This window comes from Penicillium coprophilum (assembly GCF_028826855.1).
Source record: "Penicillium coprophilum strain IBT 35676 chromosome Unknown utg000004l_segment0_segment0, whole genome shotgun sequence".
Classification (NCBI taxonomy): Eukaryota; Fungi; Ascomycota; class Eurotiomycetes; order Eurotiales; family Aspergillaceae; genus Penicillium; species Penicillium coprophilum.
The window spans coordinates 3,898,492-3,919,731 of record NW_026622723.1 but is presented as its reverse complement, the minus strand read 5'-3'; the positions used below and the strand labels follow the sequence as shown (position 1 = coordinate 3,919,731).

General features: G+C 50.4%; 5 protein-coding genes across 5 annotated transcripts; 2 read left to right on the top strand and 3 right to left on the bottom strand.

Moving 5' to 3' along the window:
• Positions 1-13: 13 nt before the first annotated feature.
• Positions 14-438, top strand: N7500_005926 (uncharacterized protein; the record flags this gene model as incomplete). Its single annotated transcript, XM_056677070.1, has 2 exons — positions 14-298; positions 367-438. The coding sequence occupies 2 exons, from the start codon at positions 14-16 to the stop codon at positions 436-438; spliced, it is 357 nt and encodes a 118-aa protein (XP_056532070.1).
• A 1,045-nt stretch (positions 439-1,483) lies between these two features.
• On the bottom strand, positions 1,484-7,208 carry chsE (chitin synthase class Va; the record flags this gene model as incomplete). Its single annotated transcript, XM_056677069.1, has 4 exons — positions 1,484-1,515; positions 1,568-6,795; positions 6,848-7,036; positions 7,099-7,208. 4 exons carry the CDS (start codon positions 7,206-7,208, stop codon positions 1,484-1,486), a joined length of 5,559 nt encoding a protein of 1,852 aa, XP_056532069.1.
• A 1,703-nt stretch (positions 7,209-8,911) lies between these two features.
• Positions 8,912-14,361, top strand: csmB (putative chitin synthase; the record flags this gene model as incomplete). Its single annotated transcript, XM_056677068.1, has 4 exons — positions 8,912-9,207; positions 9,258-12,842; positions 12,901-14,207; positions 14,264-14,361. 4 exons carry the CDS (start codon positions 8,912-8,914, stop codon positions 14,359-14,361), a joined length of 5,286 nt encoding a protein of 1,761 aa, XP_056532068.1.
• Positions 14,362-14,925: 564 nt separating this feature from the next.
• N7500_005923 (glycoside hydrolase family 2 protein) lies at positions 14,926-17,082 on the bottom strand (the record flags this gene model as incomplete). The annotated part of the gene is made up of 3 exons (XM_056677067.1): positions 14,926-15,109; positions 15,183-15,599; positions 15,680-17,082. The coding sequence occupies 3 exons, from the start codon at positions 17,080-17,082 to the stop codon at positions 14,926-14,928; spliced, it is 2,004 nt and encodes a 667-aa protein (XP_056532067.1).
• A 629-nt stretch (positions 17,083-17,711) lies between these two features.
• Positions 17,712-21,029, bottom strand: N7500_005922 (KH domain protein; the record flags this gene model as incomplete). The annotated part of the gene is made up of 6 exons (XM_056677066.1): positions 17,712-18,773; positions 18,832-19,196; positions 19,249-19,573; positions 19,629-20,090; positions 20,143-20,424; positions 20,511-21,029. 6 exons carry the CDS (start codon positions 21,027-21,029, stop codon positions 17,712-17,714), a joined length of 3,015 nt encoding a protein of 1,004 aa, XP_056532066.1.
• Positions 21,030-21,240: the final 211 nt, after the last annotated feature.

The following is a 21,240-nucleotide window of genomic DNA, read 5'->3' as shown; positions in this document are numbered from 1 at the left end:
AAGAACACATCAGATGGTTGTCTCTTATTCCTCCTGCTACGCATCCCCACAGCCATTCTTCCGAAGCACCTACCACCAACCCTTGCGAACCTCTTTTCAAGGTGTCTTTGCTTTGTTCGTTGTCCACAAAACCTCCACCGATGCACCGCCTCTTCCTCCACTGCCCCCTCCAAAGAGTCAAAAGGAGGAGAAAAAGGCAAGGTGCGACGCAAACCAGAATGAGCAGCGACAGCGCAAGAAGGCGCCTCGGGTCCGCATTGATACAACTTCCAATGACCTCATAGCCCAGTACCATCCAGTAAGAATCAATGTGGTATCTTTATCGAGCGCGTTGAGCTGATATATTTGATAGGCAGTGCAGAACAGATCGCTGGTACGCTGGATGAAGTTATATGGACACTGACAGAAACCGCTGGTGTCAATGCCGGAGATATGTGACTTGCAAATGTACCCAGTATAGCATTCTCTACGCGCTCAGGTACTGAGGGAGGAGCGAACCCCCCCCACGAAGAGTATAGAGTAGATACAGAAGGCGGAGGGAGGAAGTTGTCACAGTGCTACAGGAGATTTCTATGCTCTCGCTTTCCCATCTCATCTGAATATCAACCTCTCAATGAACATGAAACTCATTCCTCAGGAATCGTACACGCGAATCCAAGCTAGGGAGATACAGGGTAACCACACTCGGCTGATAACACAAACATAAACATGAACTTATATTTTTGTATCAAAACAAGAGGGCTTCACAGGAGTGCATGTAGCCAATCAGATACCAGTTTTATTGTTCTCTTTGTGCATGTGTATGCATCTTCCAGCTATAGCGGGACTTAGTGGGGACTTAAGTGAAGCTAAGGCACCTAGCTATGTTCTAGTTTAGTAGCGAAATGTGCCAAACAAACCTTGTTTACTCGTACTCGAGGTCGCTGTCGGATAATTTTTAGTATTACGATCGATGATCACCCATACTTCCCCCCGCCCCCTTTTTTATCTGATCCTTTTTTAGATAGGAACTCGACATTCTGTCAATAGCATATTGGTACATAAGTTCAGATATCACCATCGGGTGAGACTTACCCAGCCCTGTTTCCATTTAATATTAAGCATCACTAGATCTAATGTGACAAAGAGTCCCACCTTTGGTCAAGAACGTTCCAGTGTAGATTGATATCAAAGTCACAGACCACGACACGGATCAAAAGTCATTCAAATGGATCACAAGCAAAACGCCAGAGAAAATCTCTGGGAATTATCAATTTCAATGCAGATAGAGAATATGTAGTTTTATGAGGCAAAAGGCGAAATGTTCAAAATCAAGGGCCGAAAAGAAATCGCTGCGCAAAGCTCTCATCCATGCATAAGTTCGCTTGTAAAATAGAAAAATCAAGGCATAGGTGAAAAATATTAATAACACATGTTGGTCGAATACCCTATGTCCACACCTGAGAAGGACCAAACGCAGGTAACGGAATGGCGTTATAGTTGTTCAAAGAACTCCCGACAGAACGGCTTCAGTGGCTACATATCTGTTAGCTGGGTCCATTGTGCTATTGAAAAAGAATTGACTCACCAGAGTTGATGTATGGCCGCTTGGCGTCCAGGTTGACATCGAACCGCCTTTCAAGCTCCTGCTTGACGGTTTTCTTTGAGACCTTCATCAAGTCTGCAGTCGCCAAGATTTTACGGATCTCTTCGAGAATCTCATCATCAGGAGGTAGATGACTCAGGTCTTCCATACCGAAGTTGCTCATCATTTCAGACGGAGCGACTGAGTAACGAGTGCCACCGCCTCCAAGAGGCAAGTCGAGCTGCGAGACCGGGCGCGAGCCAGTGTGGTACCCGTACTCTGACTGCGGGAAGGGAGGCAGCCTGGTACCATACGAGTGTGCGGAGAATTCAGACCGGTCGTCACGCGAAGTTTGGGATTCCCACAACTCTGCTTGGTAGTCTTCCCAAATCTTCTTTGGAATTGAGTCAGGGTCAAATTTGCCTTCGTCAGAGATGACAACTTTGCGGCCTTTCTCTCCGGTGATGACACGCGTATTACCCCAGGAGAAGTCATCCATGTGCCAGAAGGAGTACAGTGGCAGAGCAAGGGAGAAAATGGGAATGGCCAGGAGATAAATCAACATCCAGCCAATCATTTCCCACTTACGTCTAACGAGGAAGATCAAGGCCTGTAGGCCGTAGATGACACCAAGAAGAATGAAGGAGGTGATAGGCAGCACGTCTGGTTCACTCACACACCAATAGATCAGATAAGCGATATAGGCGACCGTGACTGGCTGAATGACGGTCATGAGCAGATCGATGAGCACAATGAAACGCATACTGAAACAGCAGAAACCACACAACTGTTGTAGCGGAATCAACTCCATCAAGTTGTGAACTGTAGAATTGATCCATCGGCGACGCTGGGAAAGGAAGACGGCAAAGCTTTCCGGTGCAACCGTCCAGGCATGACATCTAAAAATGTACTTTGTCTTGAACTTCGGGTGATGCTTGATAAGCAGTGTCGTCAAGTAACGATCTTCACCAAGGTGCAGCAAATTCTTCATATGGAGGGTATCGACACGGATTTCGGAGTAGGAGTCGACCACAGCCTTACTGACAAAGAGAGGCGTTCCATTCTCCGCTGTGCGGATACGATACATGGTGAAACAACCGGGCAAGCAAGTCACGGATCCAAACAAACTTTCAAATGCCTTCGTCAGGTTGTGAGAGATGTAGTATTCGTAAACTTGGATCATCGTCACAATGGAGGTCTTGGCGTTAGACAGGGACGTCTCTCCACAGCAGCCGATGAGACGCGTATCAGAGAGGAATGCCGAAACAAAACGTGTGGCGGCATCAGGTGCAACCATGGTGTCAGCGTCGACCTGCAGGATATATTCGTAGAATTGCGGATTGACGCCAATTATGTTCCGGATGTGATGATGCATTTCAAGCTCCATAGGGCTCATGGGCAGGTTGTAGTGAACACGGTTGAGGAAGCGCATGAGAACCATTTGGGAATCACGTTTTCCACGGTTGCCAGGACGGGACACTTCAGAAGGTTTGCCGACTTTTACAACGACCAGGAAAGGAACAATGTGGCCCTGGACTTCGTATAGACCAGAATAAAGCTTTGCCATGTTATGTTGCTTCATACCCTCGCCCAGACTCTCAAAGCTGAGCGGTTCAGGATCCACAGATTCGGGGACACCCAGAATGTCAAGGACGATGCGGGGAGTCGGACGATCGTTGCCCTGACCGATAATCATACCATCACAGATAACGAGTAGTAGTTTGCGTTTGTCGTCATAGCGCATGCGAGCCATAGAGTCCATAGCACGGCGCAATGACTCTTCGTCTTCGGTATACACCGGGACTTGGCAAATTATGAACTTGTCCAAATTCTCTGGAAGGTTCTTCTTTCCGAATTGCAACGCAGCCAAAAACTTGAAACCAATAATGGAGACAAGCATGATCGAAATTGCGAGAATGAAGTATCGCGCAAATTGACACCGGACTGAGTCTCTCGTGTCGACTTTGCCAATGAAGAACAAGTTGTCAAGGCAAAGCTGCATTCGGGCCCTGAGTGCCTTGTCAAGATTCAAGTCTTCCCAATACTTGGTCACATCGTCTCCGGGCTTTCCCTGGAAGATATCGACAAGAAGAGGGCTCATGTAATCAGTATCAATATTGCCGGTGGCGTTCTTCCCCGCTGGCCAGCGAGGTACTCGTGGGCCAGCAATGTAATAGGTCATGTCGTAGATTTTGCCGTTGATACTTGCAACTTTCCTGTTCTTGTCGGTCGCCAGCTTCTTCATTGCCTTTGAAGTATAACCAACGTAACCTTTCTTGTAATTCGAGCGCATCATAACCATTTGCTCATAGAACCAATCAGCTCGAGAGTCATTAGTCCAAGAGCGGAAATCGTGGTACTTGGCATTGACATCAAAGGTGGAGCTGGAGGCTGTGGCCGCGGAATCATTCAGATTTGATCGATAGTCTAATGGTACGCTGGGATGCACTTTTCCCGTTGTACCCTGACACAAAGCCGAAACTTGGACAGGGAAAAGATTGGTAGCGTCGGTGCCTGCATACGCCTTGAGGGACTTCTGAGGAACGATATCAGGGAAGTGAGATGGCATGAAACTTCCGAGGTTGAAAACCACGCCTCGAATGGCAACGTAAGACTCCTCGGAACCTTTGCCATTCTTACCACTGAGCTCTGCCGTGTTGTAGACATTCTGAGTTGGACAAACCACTCCAGGGAAACCGACAATCATGAAAACAGCTACAGCACAGGCGAACCAAATGATCATGTTGATAGCGAGCTTTTCACGCCAGGCAATGCGCACATCCTTGCGCTTCATGCGCCCAATGAACCGGATCACGAAATCAGGGATGAAAAATGTGAGCAAATACACCAGGAACATCCAACGACGACGACCGGCAGATGTCGGGGCCTCATCGACCTCCTCCATTTTCTTTTCGTTGTTTTTCTCAAGCATTTGCTCTTTGGTGTCAAGGTTCTTGAACATATCACCGGAGTTGAAAGCGGAGCCTCCAGCATCAGAGCGCCCATCCAGTTCACGGCTCCCAAAGTACCCTTGTTTGGGATCATCTCCATAAATAAACGCACCTGGAGACTGATCGGCCGGGTTAAGAAGTCGGAGTTTCGCGTCCGGGTGTCCACCAGCGGACTGGAAGCCGTCGCTTTCATCGACACCTGCATTTCCATAGGATGGTACCACGCGCTCGCCCACTTTAGCAATATCTGCCCAGCATCGTTCGCTCAAAAAAACACCGGTGCTACCGACACGAGCTTCGTTGCCAGGCCATCTCTTTTCGTCGAGAACAACCTCAGACTTTTCCCGGTCGCTTCCCACCACAACATTCCCGATGTCGGCCAGGCCAAGGAACTCTCCGAAAGGAAGGAAGACACTGTAATCAGCGTTTCGCAGCCGCGAGCTGATTTCGGCGATACCGAATGTTTGGACTTGCATGCGCACGCACTTGCTGTCGAACTGGTTGGCAATGCGACGATCATTGGGCTTGAGACAGATGACGAAATAAGGATTCAGGTTGGAGGAGCTCAGGCATTTGTTTACAATCTCCAGGCCAGAAAGGAACTGGCCGGCAGCTCCCTGGGCCGGGCCGGAAGGCATTCCGCTCTTCCGCCCACTGGCTCGCTTGGATCCTGCAACCTGGCTTTCGTGTTCCTCACCTTCCTCACTTTCAGGGTGCGCGCTTGGGGCAGTGAAGCGGGATGGGGGCCCGGCCTTGCGTCTAGCCATGCTAGGCATTCGCAATGGCTTTGAGCTCACCTGAGCCTGCATGATAGCAGTTTTTTCCTGCGGGTGGGATATGGTCTGCAGAGCTTCCTGGTGAAACAATTCACGCACGAAGTCACTCCGGGTGGAGCGCATCAGGTTCATCAGATCTCCCGAGATGACTTCTCCATTCTCCTCAATAAGGCCGGTGGTGGAATAGTCCACCTCGCCGGCGAAATGCTTGACGGTGAACGCACTGCGCGTCTGGGACATATAGCCACCCGATCCACTGGTGCCACCTACGGAGATGGCGGGGTTTTTGTTCTCGAAGCGCTTCCGCACGCTATCCAGGAACTGTGCATCGGATCTTCCACGCCGGGTTTGGTCATCCAGAATGCTCAAGAGACCGTTACCATGCTTCAGCAGACCACGCACGGTATCTGTGTTATCGAAATAGCTTGTTGCGGCCACTGTGATCTCTTCGCGGTCCAGGATATCTGCTTTGTGGTCGAAAAATGACTGAAGACAGTAGTTGTATAGCGATTCGGTCGCAGCATTGCTGAGGAGCTGATCAAGTGTAGACCCTGTGGAAGGAGCTTGGGCAAACCCGGGGAAATCAACAATGGAGATGGTGTTGGCGACACTGTCCTCGGCTGCACAGAGCCTTTGGTTCACGGTTTCAATGACGTAGGTCACTAGCAGAGAATAGATAGTACGTGCGAATGCATCGGCATTCTCTCGCGCTCCCTTTGGATCAAGCATGACCGTCACCCTCTCACGGTGGATCGTCTTTGTTCGGTAACCGAGACTGTTTTCCAGAGCATCAACACTGAGACCCAGGAACGCGGCGACATTGTCGAGCACGTCTTTGTTCTTCACCACCGTGACAAGCTCACCACCTTCGTGGGAATAGCCGCCACTTTCTTCTGCGCCGGTGGTGGTAGACTGACCCGTGGCGAATTCGAGTTGCCCAATGTGGAGGATACTGGCCAGAATCTGGCAGATCTCGGCGATTTCACCCCGGGAAAATTCCAACTTCCGCAGGGCGGTTTTGAAATGCTGGAAGCCCTCGGCATCATTGATTCCCACTTTAAGCTGCGTTGGGTGACCGAGATAGCGCCAGCGTTTGTGGCTGACAGTTCCCCCGGACAGCCTGCTACCAGATTGAATATGGATGCTATTCTCGAATCCCAGGTGTGCCTTCTCTGCCGCACTTGTCCCAGATAGCAAATAGTACAACACATGGAAGCTTCGCTCTCCCGTGGGCACCGAGGAGATGCGGCTACGCTCCAATCGGTAGTCAATGATCTTACCACCAATCAGGGTTGGGTTCACGGAGGATGATCCATCGTATTGAAGTTCAAGGAATAGACCAGCTTTTGAAGCCGTGGGTGTAGTGACGGATTTGGTAGTTGTGAGAGTGTCAAAGACAAAGGCGGCATATGAGAGTTTAGAGGAGAGTGGGGTTGATGAAAAGGATAAGAATGAAGACAGCAAGTGCGAGCGAAGGGTTGTTTTTCCAGATCCGCTCTCTCCTCTTCAATCGGACGTTAGATATAAGTTTTATATGAAGGGTTCATTCAGCTTACAAGAATACAACGGCTTGGTTCTCAGCGCGTGCACCCAGACGAGTGAAGGCGCGGCGCGCGAGATCCTCGGCTTCACCCGCAGCACTTCCCTCTTTTCCGCCATCGGGTCCTTTTGTGGCCGATGAATATGTATTCAGAGCAATAAGAGCCTGAGACGACAGGTGGGCAGTTGGTAGTCCAACATGAAAGCTGGGTCAGACGTTAGCTATGACCAAGATTGCACTCATGAAGGGAATCAGGGATCTCCATACCGACTGGCAAGATGAGCTGTGAGATGTGTATCAGACTGTAGGTGGGCGGGCAATGAGGGAAGTGAGGGCTGGGCGTGTGCCGGGCCACTCCCCGAAAAGGTATTGACCATATTTTGGTCCCCTCAGTCGAGATCTGATGGTATGAACGAGCGTATGAGGGGCAATCGGGACGTGAAGTGTTGACGGGGCAAGTGGCCTAAGAAGCCTCGCAGTGACGGAATGAACGTGGAGCGAGGGTAAGAATGTCTTGTAGACTTGGCGGAATATAGACCCCTAGCAACAGATCGAGATCGCACACATCGGGGTGAAGGAAGATTCGAAGTGAGGTGCAATGGTAGGCGAACGAGAGACACAAAAATCAAAGTAGAAGCAAAAGCAGAAATTAGAAGCCCAGAATGGAAGATCACAAAGGGAAAAAAAGCAACAAATCGATAAGAGGTCGGGGGTGGATGTGTATTGTGCAATACTCAAATTACTAGTTCGGTCGCTAAGAATAGCTGAACCTCGGCCATACTCAACGGGGGATTAGGGGACTAGGGGATCAAATGGTATTAATTCGGTTCGGATTGGATGTGTCTCGGGTTGAATCCACCATAGCTGATAGTGCCATAATACAATATACAAATTTAAAAAAGAACATTTTGAAAGTGAGATGGCAGAGGAAAAAAAAACACATAACAATCAGAAAAAGAACCGGTTTTGAATTTTAATATACAGTCTCATGTTAAGAGATCTCCACTCTAGCTGTTACCAGAGCTGCATCTTTGTACATATTTCGTACGGAGTACGGAGCCCTACATAGTTACATACTACCTGTACGGAGTACATCCGGTTTAGTTGGAACACGTCAACTCTGGAGATCATTGTCAATTATGATCTTTTTGCAAGGAACCTGCATATCAAAAAACTCTGACAATATCCGGATAGAAAAAGTCTGAAACTAGGGGCACTGGTCTCTCGGCCTAAGAAAGAGTGGCTCGACATTCTCGCGACTAACAATAATTAGGCCAGTAAACAGACTAGTAAAGGTGGTACGGTGGATCAAGTCTCCGAGCAAATGTGTGGCGAAACTGGTCATCTGTTAGAGAAAAATATAAGTGTGAGACATCCCAAATATAGTGCATACCAAAAGACTATTAATACATTAAAATACATATACGAAAATAAAATACTTCATCTGATCATTCTACGGGGCTCTGGGTCCCTATTTATCTGAGGCATTTTCATTGGTGGGAACTTATCAAGTAGAAACCCATCAGGGTGAAAGAGCAACAAACATATGGTTTCAAAATTACAGGGGAAAAAAAACCCGTTTTCTTTGATTGCAAATACGAAGTTCGAATAGAAACTGGGCCGTGTCAACATTGGAAACCAGACAGAAGAACTCGACTTGTATTGTCTTGTCCGCCATTCACCAAAAAGAAAAGTGTCAAAAGCTTAAGTGCCGTACCGCACAGTTCAGACGATCGTCAGGATCGACGGTATTTTTCTATACCCCGTAATTTTCAACTCCATCGATTTCTTTCTCCCCACGCCTAACTTCTTCTCAGCTGTTTCTGTCTTCTTCCTCACCCATTATTCAGGAGTTCCGTCTCCAGTCACTCGCTCAATCCAAGCCCTTGATCCTTGAACTTTGAGATCTAATCGAAAGATAACTCCCTTACAACCTCTACACACCAACTCTCACTGTACATTTAGCGAGACAAGCGACCAATTTCAAAAACAAGAGTACCCTCATGCGGTTGTGATAACGAACAGGCCGGACATAGCATCTCGCCGTTGATATCGTTGACCCTTCGCCTGCACATTCGTCATGTCGAACCGTCATTCGGTCTTCTCCACGCAATCCACGGGTCTCCCCGCCGGACCCAGACCACAACATGGAACTCAGGTTTCAACAACAACGTTATTGAATGCTCTCCATTCTTTTTATACTGCGGGTCAGCCATATCAACTGGACTCTGCCACGAGTTTGGTTGTGAACACATGGGTGACTGCAGCAACTACTTTACCCGATGGGCGAACTGGCGCCACGGTCGACCGTGATCTGGCTATCAGAGCTTGGGAACATGCTCGACGCCGGGCCGAGGATGGCTGCGTAGTTCTCGGGTATGTCGAAAATCATTCATCCGGAGACCATTAGTCCTAACATAGAACAGCGCCCTCCATCAATCCACACCCTCATTGCTAGAACCGTTTATCACGGCGATTCCAGTGGAAACGCCCGAGGTAGCTCTGGTCGCGCTCTCCGCTCTACGACCCTTCCTCACTGCTGTCACCTCGTTCAACCCATCCTACTCTCTTCATTCGGCTTTAGCCGCCACTTACACTTTGTCTTTGCAAGGATCTGTCGTTGGCCTCTCCTTGGCCTTGTCCACCTCTGGCATCAATGTGCGGAAGGGTCTTCTGGAAATCCAGCCTGACACAGGTTACCGTGCATTTGATGCCTTCTACTATCTGCTCACTACTTCATCGACAGCTGCGGAGCGTGAATTTTTGGACCTGAAAGACCCCACTGCGTATACTTTGCTCAACCGATCAAACACATATGATCCTCCACACTATCTACCCACAGCCGATGATGCCGCTGCAGCAGAAGACTTCCGTGCTTCTCTGAAAGCTATTGGCATCAAAGGCGCTGCTCAACGAGGTTTGTTATCAGTCCTTGCTGGTCTCCTCAAGCTCGGCAATGCAGTCGGGTTCGAGGTGGACCAGGAAGAGCTAGAAGAGGTCTGTGAGGATGCCGGTGGTCTTCTGGGAATTGACCCAGAAATTATTCTCCACCAATGCTCCACAGATGAGCGGGAAGTGCTGATCGCCGGAATATACGAGGCGCTGGTCGATTGGGTCATCGGCAAAGCAAATGAGGCCATCACAGCTGATATACAGGTCGCATTGGAAAACAATTCCAGCAATGGGGGTGCAGCACAATGGTCAAACGATGACACAGTCAACCTGACGGTAGTTGATATTCCACGACCGGCTCTCGGTAAAGCAATCATGATGAGAGGCATCTTCGATGATAGTCTCGGTCTTAACGCTGAAATGAAGGATGATGGGATTCCTCTCCCTCCCATTGGAGCTTCTGTCATCAGTGAAATGAACTCCGCGGTGGCCCAGGTCGAACCAGATCTCAATATCACCACAGGCCTTGCCGGACGAGAACGCGAGCATGATCTCGACAAGCGGCAGGGAGTACTGGAAAAAGTTGGGGTTGAACTTGAGATTGACGCTTTTCTCCGACGCATCTTATTCCCTGTTGATACCGAGGGTATTTCCGTTGGAAAACGCGGCCGATTCGATCTTCCCACTACTCTCAATAGTAGCCGTGTCTGGTACCACCTCTCTCTCCATCCGACTGATGACATGCCGGAGCAGCTCGCGTTATCGGCATCTACAGCGTGGTCGGCCGGTGCAGTCTCCCGCCAATTGCGAGACTGGCGACTCCCGGAATGGGCCAACCGTCGTTTGAAGCAACTCGATTTCACCGCTGATTTCGACGTGGAAGAGTTTGTCGGCAGGTATGCACGACTCGGCTGCGCCGAAGGCCAGGATGGTGTTGAGAACTGGATCATCGAGAGAGGATGGAGCAATGGCGATGCGGTCGTTGGTGAACAGCGTGTATGGATGCGTGAAGGGGCATGGTGGGAAGCGGAGAGTATGCTGGATCTGAAGCCAGAAGAGACCTACGTGAATCCGTTCATGTACGGCCCTGCGTTGTACGAGACTGGCTTCACCCCAGATGGCACCGCCATCCATGAAAGCTCCAATCTTCTTGGCATGCCACCTGGTGGCGCCATAGCCCCGAGTGTGATGGGCGGTGCGAAGTCCATTGCCCCAAGTGCGCCATTCACCAACACTGCCAATGCCGGTGACTACGGCCTGGGCCGAAAAGGTGACGACAAGAAGGGAGATATTGCATACTACGACGAATATGGCCGATACATCGGCGAATTCGACCCAGAGTTTGGTGATCCCAAACACATTGAGAAGAAAACCATCACCTGGAGCCGTCGACTCTGGGCTGGTTTCGTCTGGGCCATGACTTTTTGGATTCCTTCCTTTGTGCTACGATACGTTGGCCGCATGAAACGCCCAGATGTCCGTCTGGCCTGGCGAGAAAAGGTCGTCCTTGTCTGTTTGATTCTGTTGTTTAACGGAATTGTCTGTTTCTATATCATCGCCTTTGGTGACCTCCTCTGTCCCAACAAGAACAAGGTCTGGAATCAAAAGGAGATCGGCTGGCACACAGATGATAATAACTTTTATGTCGGCATACATGGCCGTGTTTACGATATCAGCAAGTTCTGGCGCTTGCAGCATAGTGACATGAATGGAATAGACACAACCGCGGATAACATGCGCCCATTCGCAGGACAGATTCTGGACGACTACTTCCCCCCTCCTCTTAACCGGTATTGTGCCCCATTTGTCAGTTCCGATACGCTCACCTTGGAGCACAACAAGACAGATGCTATTGAATATCCTACAGCCGAGCACAAATCGGGGAAACAGTCATTAGTTCCCGACACAGCACTCCACAAGGACACCTGGTATGAAAATAAATTCTTGCCAAAGATCGGTACATACTACAAAGGCGATGTGGTATGGACAAGGGAGACAGTCAAGAAGCAGGCCAACGAAGACTCTCGCTACTGGGTTATCAAGGACCAAAAAGTGTACGACTTGACGGACTACTTCTATACACTAAAAAGGATGAACAACCTCAAACAATACAATTGGCTGCCAGGACCTGTTACCACCCTCTTCAGAAACAACATGGGTGAGGATGTCACCGACCAGTGGCAGGACACAGTGGACTTTAGGGATGCCCAAACATGTCTTGACTTTGTCTTCTATAAGGGCAGAGTTGATTTCCGTGACAGTGCACGATGCACAGTCAATAATTGGATCCTGCTCACCTTCACCATCCTCATCTGCGCCGTCATTCTAGTCAAATTTCTGGCAGCTCTGCAGCTGGGGTCCAAACGTCGACCCACGCCCCAGGATAAATTCGTCATCTGCATGGTTCCTGCATACACTGAGGGCGAGAATGATCTCCGGAAAGGTCTTGACTCTCTGACTGCCTTGCAATACGACAACAAGAGAAAGTTGATATTTGTTATCTGTGATGGTATGATTGTTGGTGGCGGAAATGACCGCCCCACCCCTAAGATTGTTCTGGACATTCTCGGGGTTGATCCTAAGATGGACCCGCCAGCACTGCCATGCAAATCCCTCGGTCAGGGAAGTGAGCAGCTGAACTACGGAAAAGTTTACTCTGGACTCTATGAGTATGAGGGCAATGTCGTGCCTTACATTGTGGTCGTCAAGGTTGGAAAGGAATCCGAGCAGCGCAAGTCCAAACCTGGCAACCGTGGCAAGCGAGATACGCAGGTCCTTCTTATGCAGTTCTTGAACCGCGTCCACCACCGCTCACCTATGTCTCCCCTTGAACTCGAGATGTTCCACCAAATCAACAACGTCATCGGTGTAGATCCGGAGCTGTATGAGTACTGTCTCATGGTCGATGCAGACACCACTGTCCGTGAGGATTCTCTTAATCGCTTGGTCGCCGCGTGTGCAGCAGATGCCAAAATCGCCGGTATTTGCGGCGAGACTAGTCTCCAGAATGAGGAACGTAGTTGGTGGACGATGATTCAGGTTTACGAATACTACATCTCCCATCACTTGGCTAAGGCATTCGAGTCACTCTTCGGCAGTGTTACCTGTCTTCCTGGATGGTGAGTTTGCGTGGATCGCTTTTTCACTCTTAAGCAAGCTAATGCTAACAATGCCTAGTTTCACCATGTACCGCCTTCGAACTGCAGACAAGGGACGCCCTCTGATCATCTCGGACAAAGTCATTCACGATTACGCTGACAATGATGTTGACACCCTCCACAAAAAGAACCTCCTCTCTCTTGGTGAGGATCGTTACCTGACAACTATCATGACCAAACACTTCCCGTCGATGTCATACAAGTTTATTCCTGATGCCTACGCAAGCACAGCCGCCCCTGAGACCTGGAGTGTGCTCATGTCGCAGAGACGCCGCTGGATCAACTCCACTATCCACAATCTGGTTGAACTGGCAGCTCTCGAAGATTTGTGCGGCTTCTGCTGTTTCAGTATGCGTTTCGTCGTTCTGGTCGATCTGGTGGGAACTCTCATCCTTCCTGCGACCTGCGTATACCTCACCTACCTGATCTACCTGGTTGCTAGCAAAACGGGTCCCTTCCCCATGATCTCGATAATCATGCTGGCTGGTGTCTATGGTCTGCAAGCGATCATCTTCATTGTCAAAAGACAGTGGCAACACATTGGATGGATGATTATTTACCTTCTTGCGTACCCAATCTACAATTTCATCCTGCCGCTTTATGCCTTCTGGAAACAGGATGATTTCGGATGGGGCACCACCCGTGTCGTCATTGGCGAGAAGGGCGACAAGCGAGTCATAGCTGTGGAAGAGGAGCCCTTCGAACCACGCAGCATCCCACTCCAGCGCTGGGATGACTACGCCATGGCCAATAACCTCCCTGGCCGCCGCGGCGACCTCAGCGCCAGCCAGGAGAAGGTATATGCCACCGGCCGGTACGATGACATGGCCATGGAGATGGACGACCTGCACTCGCAGTACTCATCCGTCAAGCCAGCCTCCACCATTCTAACCGGATTCCCGGGCCACGGCCGCCACCAACCTTACATGCCCCCACAATCGCCCGCACCCTTCGTCGGCGGCAACATTCCCGGCAATCGCAACTCGCACATGTCCAACTTCTCCCGCTACACGGATATGCCGCAAATGAGCGCCCACATGGGTGGCCACTCTGCCCAGGCTTCTCGCCACATGTCCATGGGTGGCCTCAGCGCCTACCAGGACAACCAGATGGCCTCGAGTAGACACAGCCTCGGTATGATGCAAAGCAGCGACAACCTCCTCGGCAACGCTGGCTCTCGCAGTCCCTTGCCTCAGTTCCCCTCTCGGCCAGCCAGCACCGCCTTTGATTTCCGTGTTGGCAGTGGACCCGATGATCTTGCCATCACCGAGGCAATTCGCAGCTGCTTGGCCGAGGTTGATTTAGATACTGTCACCAAAAAGCAGGGTATGTACCTAACTCGATCTCAATGATGACTATACAGATTGCTAACCACTCACTAGTCCGCGTTCTCGTCGAACAACGCCTGCAAGCCTCGCTCACAGGCGACAAGCGCGTCTTCCTGGACCGACAGATCGACCAGGAATTGGCTAACATGTGATTTTCTTTTCTTGTAATATGCATTCTGCATCCCGCATCCACACCCATCGAGTACATTTATTTCTCTTTTTCTTGATATGGGGGTCTCGGCATCTCTGGAGTTTTTGAGTCTTGGGGTTTTCTTTTTCGAGCACAGTATCCAGCGTCTTGAACTTTGAGCTATTCCGCTCTTTAGTCTTCACTTAATGAGATTTAGTCATATAGCGCCCAGTGACAGTAATATATGTTATGAAGATGTTGAATTCGGTCGTGTGTTTTACAAATTTTTGTATCGAAGGAGCGTGGAGCTCGAGTAAATCTAGTTTGGGCCTGCATTCTCGGTTGCGCAAAATTAGGAAATATATCGGGTACTTCGGTATCGACAGAGTACTACATCTTCATCTCTCAACCTCAGAGTAGATAGAACGCGATGACCTATGGTATATATTCCGTAGTGAGATAGAGGTGGCAGCTCAGTGTGCAAAATCACAGATTAGAGCTACGCATCCTGCCTTGTAGGCGATTATGGTCTTGAAGATATCGTGTCACTGAATATTACTCCAATCCACAATGACCACTCTTAGACCTAACGATGCACAACATGCTTGTACTGATCCAGTAGTTTCCTAAAGCCCTTTGAGTGATGAGACGTGAGATGATGGTAGTAATGATCCTTGGCAGCATCCATGATCGCCTTCACCTTCTCTGCAGGAACCTTCTCTTTGCGATCATAGGTGTACAAACCATTCACCTCCTGCTCAATATCACACCTAGATCAGAAAACAAGGAGATTAGCAGATGTCCCCAAATCCCAATGCCAAATCCAAGAATATTGCAACATACAACTGAGTCCAGACAAGCCCGCAAATATGTCCAGGCTTCACAACCGCCATAACTAGCTTCTCAAATCGCACCAAGAAGTCTGCTGGGTCGCTCGCAGTCGTATACCCCCAGTCCCGCTCCCCGGCAGCAGCAGAGTCCTTGGGCGGTGCGATATTAACGCCGCCGAACTCGGTGCAGATCACCGGTGCACCATGCGTATGCTGGGCACCCTTGTCGAGGACCAGCGAGCCGGAGTACCCAGAGTAGATGGGTTTGGTGAAGACCTCGTGCCCACCTTTCGGTTCGAGGATCCCTGACATGCTGGCACATGCTGCGCCTAGCTCGGTCGAGTCGCTATAGTCGTGGAAGGTTGTTAGGTCTGTTTTGACATGCTCCCAACCGCAGTTGTCGTTGATAGGTCTACTGGGATCGAGGTTCCTGTGTTCTTGTGTCAGCTTGTTCAAAAATTTCCTCTTGGAAGCGTCGACACATTGAAGATGCAACTGGGTGCGTCATACTTGGTCAAGTAGTACAGAGCGCGAACATGATTGCGCTGGTCGATATTGTCTTTCAAGGCAGATACACCCCACGACTCGTTAAGTGGCGTCCAGGTGACCACTGATGGGTGGTTGATATCCCTCTTCACGGCTTCGGTCCACTCGCTAGTAAAGCGCTCAATGTAGTCAGAGTCGAACTCGTAGGCATTTGCCATCTCGCCCCAGACAAGGAAGCCCATCCGGTCTGCCCAGTAGTAGAAGCGCGGATCCTCGACTTTCTGGTGCTTGCGGCATCCATTGAACCCGAGTTTCTGCGCCAGCTCGATGTCTGTCTTCAAAGCCTCCGAAGAAGGAGGTGTCATTCCCGTTTCGGGCCAGTATCCTTGATCCAGGAATAACATCTGGAAATACGGCTTTCCGTTCAGCCGGAATGTGCCATCGCCAGTTTGCCAGGATAGACTGCGCATGCCGGTTGTAGTCTGGACTTCATCAACAACAACGCCGGCCCCATCAAATAACCGAAGGGTGATATCATAAAGAACAGGATGCTCCGGAGCCCAGAGTGCAACACCCCGACCCCAGACTCCATCAACACCAAACAGCTCCTGGTTCTTTGCCTTCAACTTCGCCACCGCAGTATCAGGAACCTTCATACTTAAATCAAGCGCAGCAAAACTTTTATCCCGCGGCAGCTCGCCGTTTACCTTCGTAACACTTATTCCCCCAAGCGATACCTCAACTTCAACCGTCGCCACACTTCCAACCCGACGTCCAGCAACATGAACATTCGCATGCAACAGACCATTCTCAATATCATCAGAACGAAGCACCGTCCCTCCACTCCCACATAGCAGCCGCATAGCCGGGACGCTCTCCAACCAAACCGAAAGCCAGATACCACCGCTGGGCGTGTAGAAGATACTCTCAGGAACAGGACCCCAGAACTGCTTTCCACGCGGCTGGGTCAGGTCATAAGGCGAGTCTCGAACCCGGAGAGTGAGACGAGCTTCCGTAGCGCCGTTGGCCAGGGCCTCTGTGATATCTATATCGAATGGCACATGTCCGCCACGATGGCCACCAACAAGGACACCGTCCACCCAGACAGAGCACTGGTAATCAACGGCACCGAAGCGGAGTAGGAGTCTATTCCCCTTCTGCTTCTCATCGGCTGTGCGGATGTCCGTGATGCGTCGCTCGTACCACATCACCTCGTGCGCTTCAATCAGATTGATTCCCGAGGCTGAGGTTTGGAAGGCATATGGGACTGTTATCTGGTGGGAGGGTTTTCCTTCTAGGCTGGTTCGATGCCATTTCGACGTAAGACCTTCGTCTTTGTCGTCAAAAGTGAAGGTCCAAGGGCCGTCTAGAGTGTTCCAGTTTAGAGGGATGCGTTGGAAGTCCGGACGGGGGTAGGATGCGGTCATTTTGGGTATTGTGGGAGTTTTGCTGTATGATTCAATGAAGTTTTGATGGTCTCTTAGGAATTTCAAATCGATTGAGGACGAGAAGAGTAGCGGTGTCTTTCGACCCCGCGTCTCTAACGTCACTGATCGCGGGCCGCATAAGACTCGAAGCGATGAAGTTCAATATAAAAAGGCCCTTGGGGTTCAAGCTTGCATTGTCTCAGGCTCAATTTCAAAACAACTTAGATTGGAGAATATCTAATGGCAAAATCTCATTGATGATTGGGGATATCAAAAGAGTAAAAACATCGACATAAAAAGCCCAACTCATCGCCTCTGAAGTCGATACCAGTGGGTATAACTTCAGACTATCCAATCCCATCCTTTCCTCCGAATGCGCGCAAAATAGATAAAGAAAAAAGATAAAAGAGGCATATGGTCAACGACTCCCTGCTCTATCGCAGATCTTGGATATCTCGTTTTCTTTTCTGACGCCCTCATTGCTTGCGTTCCGTGGTATCAATCAACAAGACCAACAAAAAGGACAACCGAAAATAAAAAGCACGCTGGGAATGAGAATAAAAGCAGGAAAAAACAAAGACAAACTCAACCAAAAAAAGGGTATACTGCTGCAAATGGATATTTTGGTTTTAACGCGGTGGCCCAATTGGGGCCGGGTATCCAGAAGTAGAATTGGAAGTACTAGGACGACCACTATCAAAAGAGGTGCGCGGGTCATGCTTTGGTGTCATGTCACCCGGCGCCGTGCCGAAGGGAAACTTGGCGTCGAAGCGCGTGGGCCAGCCATTGCTGGTACTGCTCTTGTGGCTGTGCGAGCTCCCCAGGACGGGTAAGTCGTCTTCGGGGAGGTTCACGCCAGAGTCATTCCATGGGTTGCGGTAGCCACTGTCGCGTGACTCCATGGAGACAAGTGAGGCCTTGGAGGCGTTGCTCGAGGCGTGTTTGAAGAACGACCCCGGTGAGGCGGAGTGGTTCTTGCGGCCGATGAAGGAGGAGAAGGACGAGATGCTTCCGGGCTTGCGGAGGCGCTCAAATATCGAGCCTCTTTCGCTGCTCTCGTCGGAGAAGTTCGGCCGGGTGGGCGAGTCGGTCGAGAGGGGCGCTGGGGCGTGCTGCAGTAGCTTGGAGTCGAAGAAGGGCAGGGATTCCTCGAACGAGTCAGATTTAGGGCGCGGGATAGCCCCCTTGACGGTGTTCGCATCGAGCCCATGCGCAACCAAGCGGGAAATCAGGAAGTCAATTGCGTCCTTCAAGCCACCGGCGTTGTTGCGCGTGTATCCGAGGATCACACGGTCTTCAGGCCCGGGCGCGGGAGACGATGAGCCCTCCTCATGAGTAGTAGGCAGATCGGTACCGACATCCACGTTGATATCGACCTCGTACTGCTCCTTCAGCTTGGTCCGAACATCGGCGAGGAAATCGGGGCACTTGAAGTATTCCTGGAGTTCCGCCGAGCTCTGGAAGTGCAGCTCGTGGCTCTCGGGCACCATGCCAAGCAATGCGTCGACTGCTTGGGGGACCTGGTATTCAGGGCCGGAGATGGTGACAACGTCACTAGCAAGTTCAGTGCTTGGGAACTCGATCTTGCAGTTCCATTTCTTCTCAAGCTCCTCGATCTCGGTCATGCGGGCCAATAGCTCACGATGGTACAGGCGGTTGATGACGACTCTCTCGGCCACGTATTCGGCATCCTGTCAAATTGTAAGTTGCTATCATGATATCAAAGCTGTGGGCACCGTAAGCACTTACGACTTTCTCAACCATATCCATGATCTCTTGCTTGACAAGGTCCAGACTCTGAGCGTTGCGAGCAGGGGTACGACAGATCACGTTGTCAACCTTGATGTCGTCATCCTCCTTGCCCATGCCGCCGCGGTCCATAGCATTGGAGAACTTCACGAAGACGGAGTACTTCTTCATGATGCGCTGAATATGCTGTCCACCAATTCCAATGATCCGCTTGTGATATTGGTCAGGCACATGGAACGAGATCGACGCAGGCATCTCCTGCTCGACCAAATCCAGGCCATTCTTGGTCGACTCATACTGGTTGCCACACACGTCGATATAGAAATTATACTCGTTGAAACCATCGAAAATGATCTGGACATTGCCTGCATGCAAGTCAGTATCTCGTGTAACAGGTGGATATCTATTAAAACTCACTCTGTCCCATGATCTTATTGATCTTTCCGTTCTTCTTGCCACTCACAAACTCCTTGTGCTCGTTGGCTAGCTCAATCTTCACCCGCATCTGGTATTGACTTCGCATCACGAAAGGAATTTGGTTAATCACTGTCATGGCAGCCTTGACTGCATCGTCGGAACCGTTGATTGTGAAAGTCAAATTGTCAAAGCTGACCTCCGCTTCCGAGTTGGTGCAAATATCCGATAGCATGGAGCGAATATCGGCAGTTGAGGGAGCACGAAGACCACCTTGGGCGGGGTCGGGCATGATGATCCACCATGAGGCGCTATAGAATTGACCAGCCTGTGCACACATATATTAGCGGATTATTCCGTCAAAATGGTAGGAAATAACGCACCAGAGCCATGATTTCCCGAACTGTGCGCTCAACATGCAACACCTCAGTTCCTTGAATCCGAACAAGGCCGCGTTGGCTACCCAGCTGCGGGAAAAGAACATAAGACCCGTTCATTTCCATCACCTTCCGGACCTTGTCCAAACGATCGAGTAAGATGTTGTCGATTTTGCTCGAGCTGACCACCACATCCTTGACAAAAATCTTGACTCCCATAACCAGTTCTCGCAGCTTCTGTTTGGCCCGAGCAATCTGTTCCGGTGTCTCACCGGTAATGTAAACCTCATCCTCGCTTCGACGGTTCGCACCAGGTGGTATATAGCCGAAAACTTGTGGGAAAGGCGGAGGGAAGTAAATGGCGGTGCCTGTAGCAGCCTCGATGAGCTTGATGTTCTTGCGGGTTCGACCACAGACCAAGGTGTGCATAGTCGAGTCCAGTTTGATGGCGTCCACGTGGCGTTTGAGCTGGTCTCCAATTAGTTTGCCGGTCTCATGACACACGCACACAAAAACGTACTATTTGATCAATCATGATCAGAACCCGAGTTTTGGCATGTTCAGAGCTCTCCAAATCGCCGTATATGGCAACTCGGAAGCGCTGGTCCAAGCCATTATCTGAGGCGTAGCCATATGACGAAACTACCGCACTATCCGCATCATGGAGCTTGGGAGTCAGCAGGAAAATGTCAGCCCCGGTGTAGGCAGCTAAAGTATCGAGGTGCTCGAGGACGCTAGCTCTAATTCCTTTTGGTGATCCATCTATAATCAGATGCATATCCACGTCGACGGTCGCACATCGCTGAGAAGAGGTCCGATGTTAGCAAGGGATGTCTTTGGACTTGAAAATCCTGCTGGTGCCGGAACCAAAAAAATTCGTCCACCTACCAGCATGATCGGGGTCTCGTTCAAGATTCTCGCCCGCATCTTCCGCGCCATCTCCCCATCACCTGTGACACAGACGTTGGTCACCAAGCCGTTCGGCCGGCGTTGTAGCGCTGGGACAGCTTTGGCCTCAGAGGTAGTGAGCGTAGCTTCCACTCGTCCTCCTTTCTCTTCTGTGATCTTCCGACATAATCTCTGCAAGCCCTCGACGTTGTTTGTGTGGACGGGAAGCTGATGCACCGAAGTGCCCTCTAGTGTGCCTTCCGGAAAAGTCCAGCGCTGGAGAGCGCCGGGACTGGCGTGGAGCACATCCTCAACATCTGGGCCGGCTAGTGTGGACGAAAATGGGACGTTGAAGGACAGATTGACTGTAGGATCGATACTAGTCGGCGGTGTCATGGGCGGCGCACCGTGTGGTCGGCGAAAAGCCATGTCGGTGTGAGGTCTGGACATCCCGAAAGTCGGCGTCATTCGTTCCCAACCATGACGGGCTTGGCCCGTGAAGTTGGATATCTTGTGCATGACTAGGTAGAGAAATCTCTAACCCCTTGAGCAAGTCGAGGGGATAGAGAAAGAGTGGATGGATTGGGTTGGGGGGTGGGAAGGAATCAGGCCGTTCTCGACAGGGATGGGAATGACCAGTGTGGGCGTTTCGACCCGGGAATGGTGGAAACGAAGATCGATGGGGCCAACCAACGCAAATCTCTAATATGAGAAGGAAAGCGAAATGAGA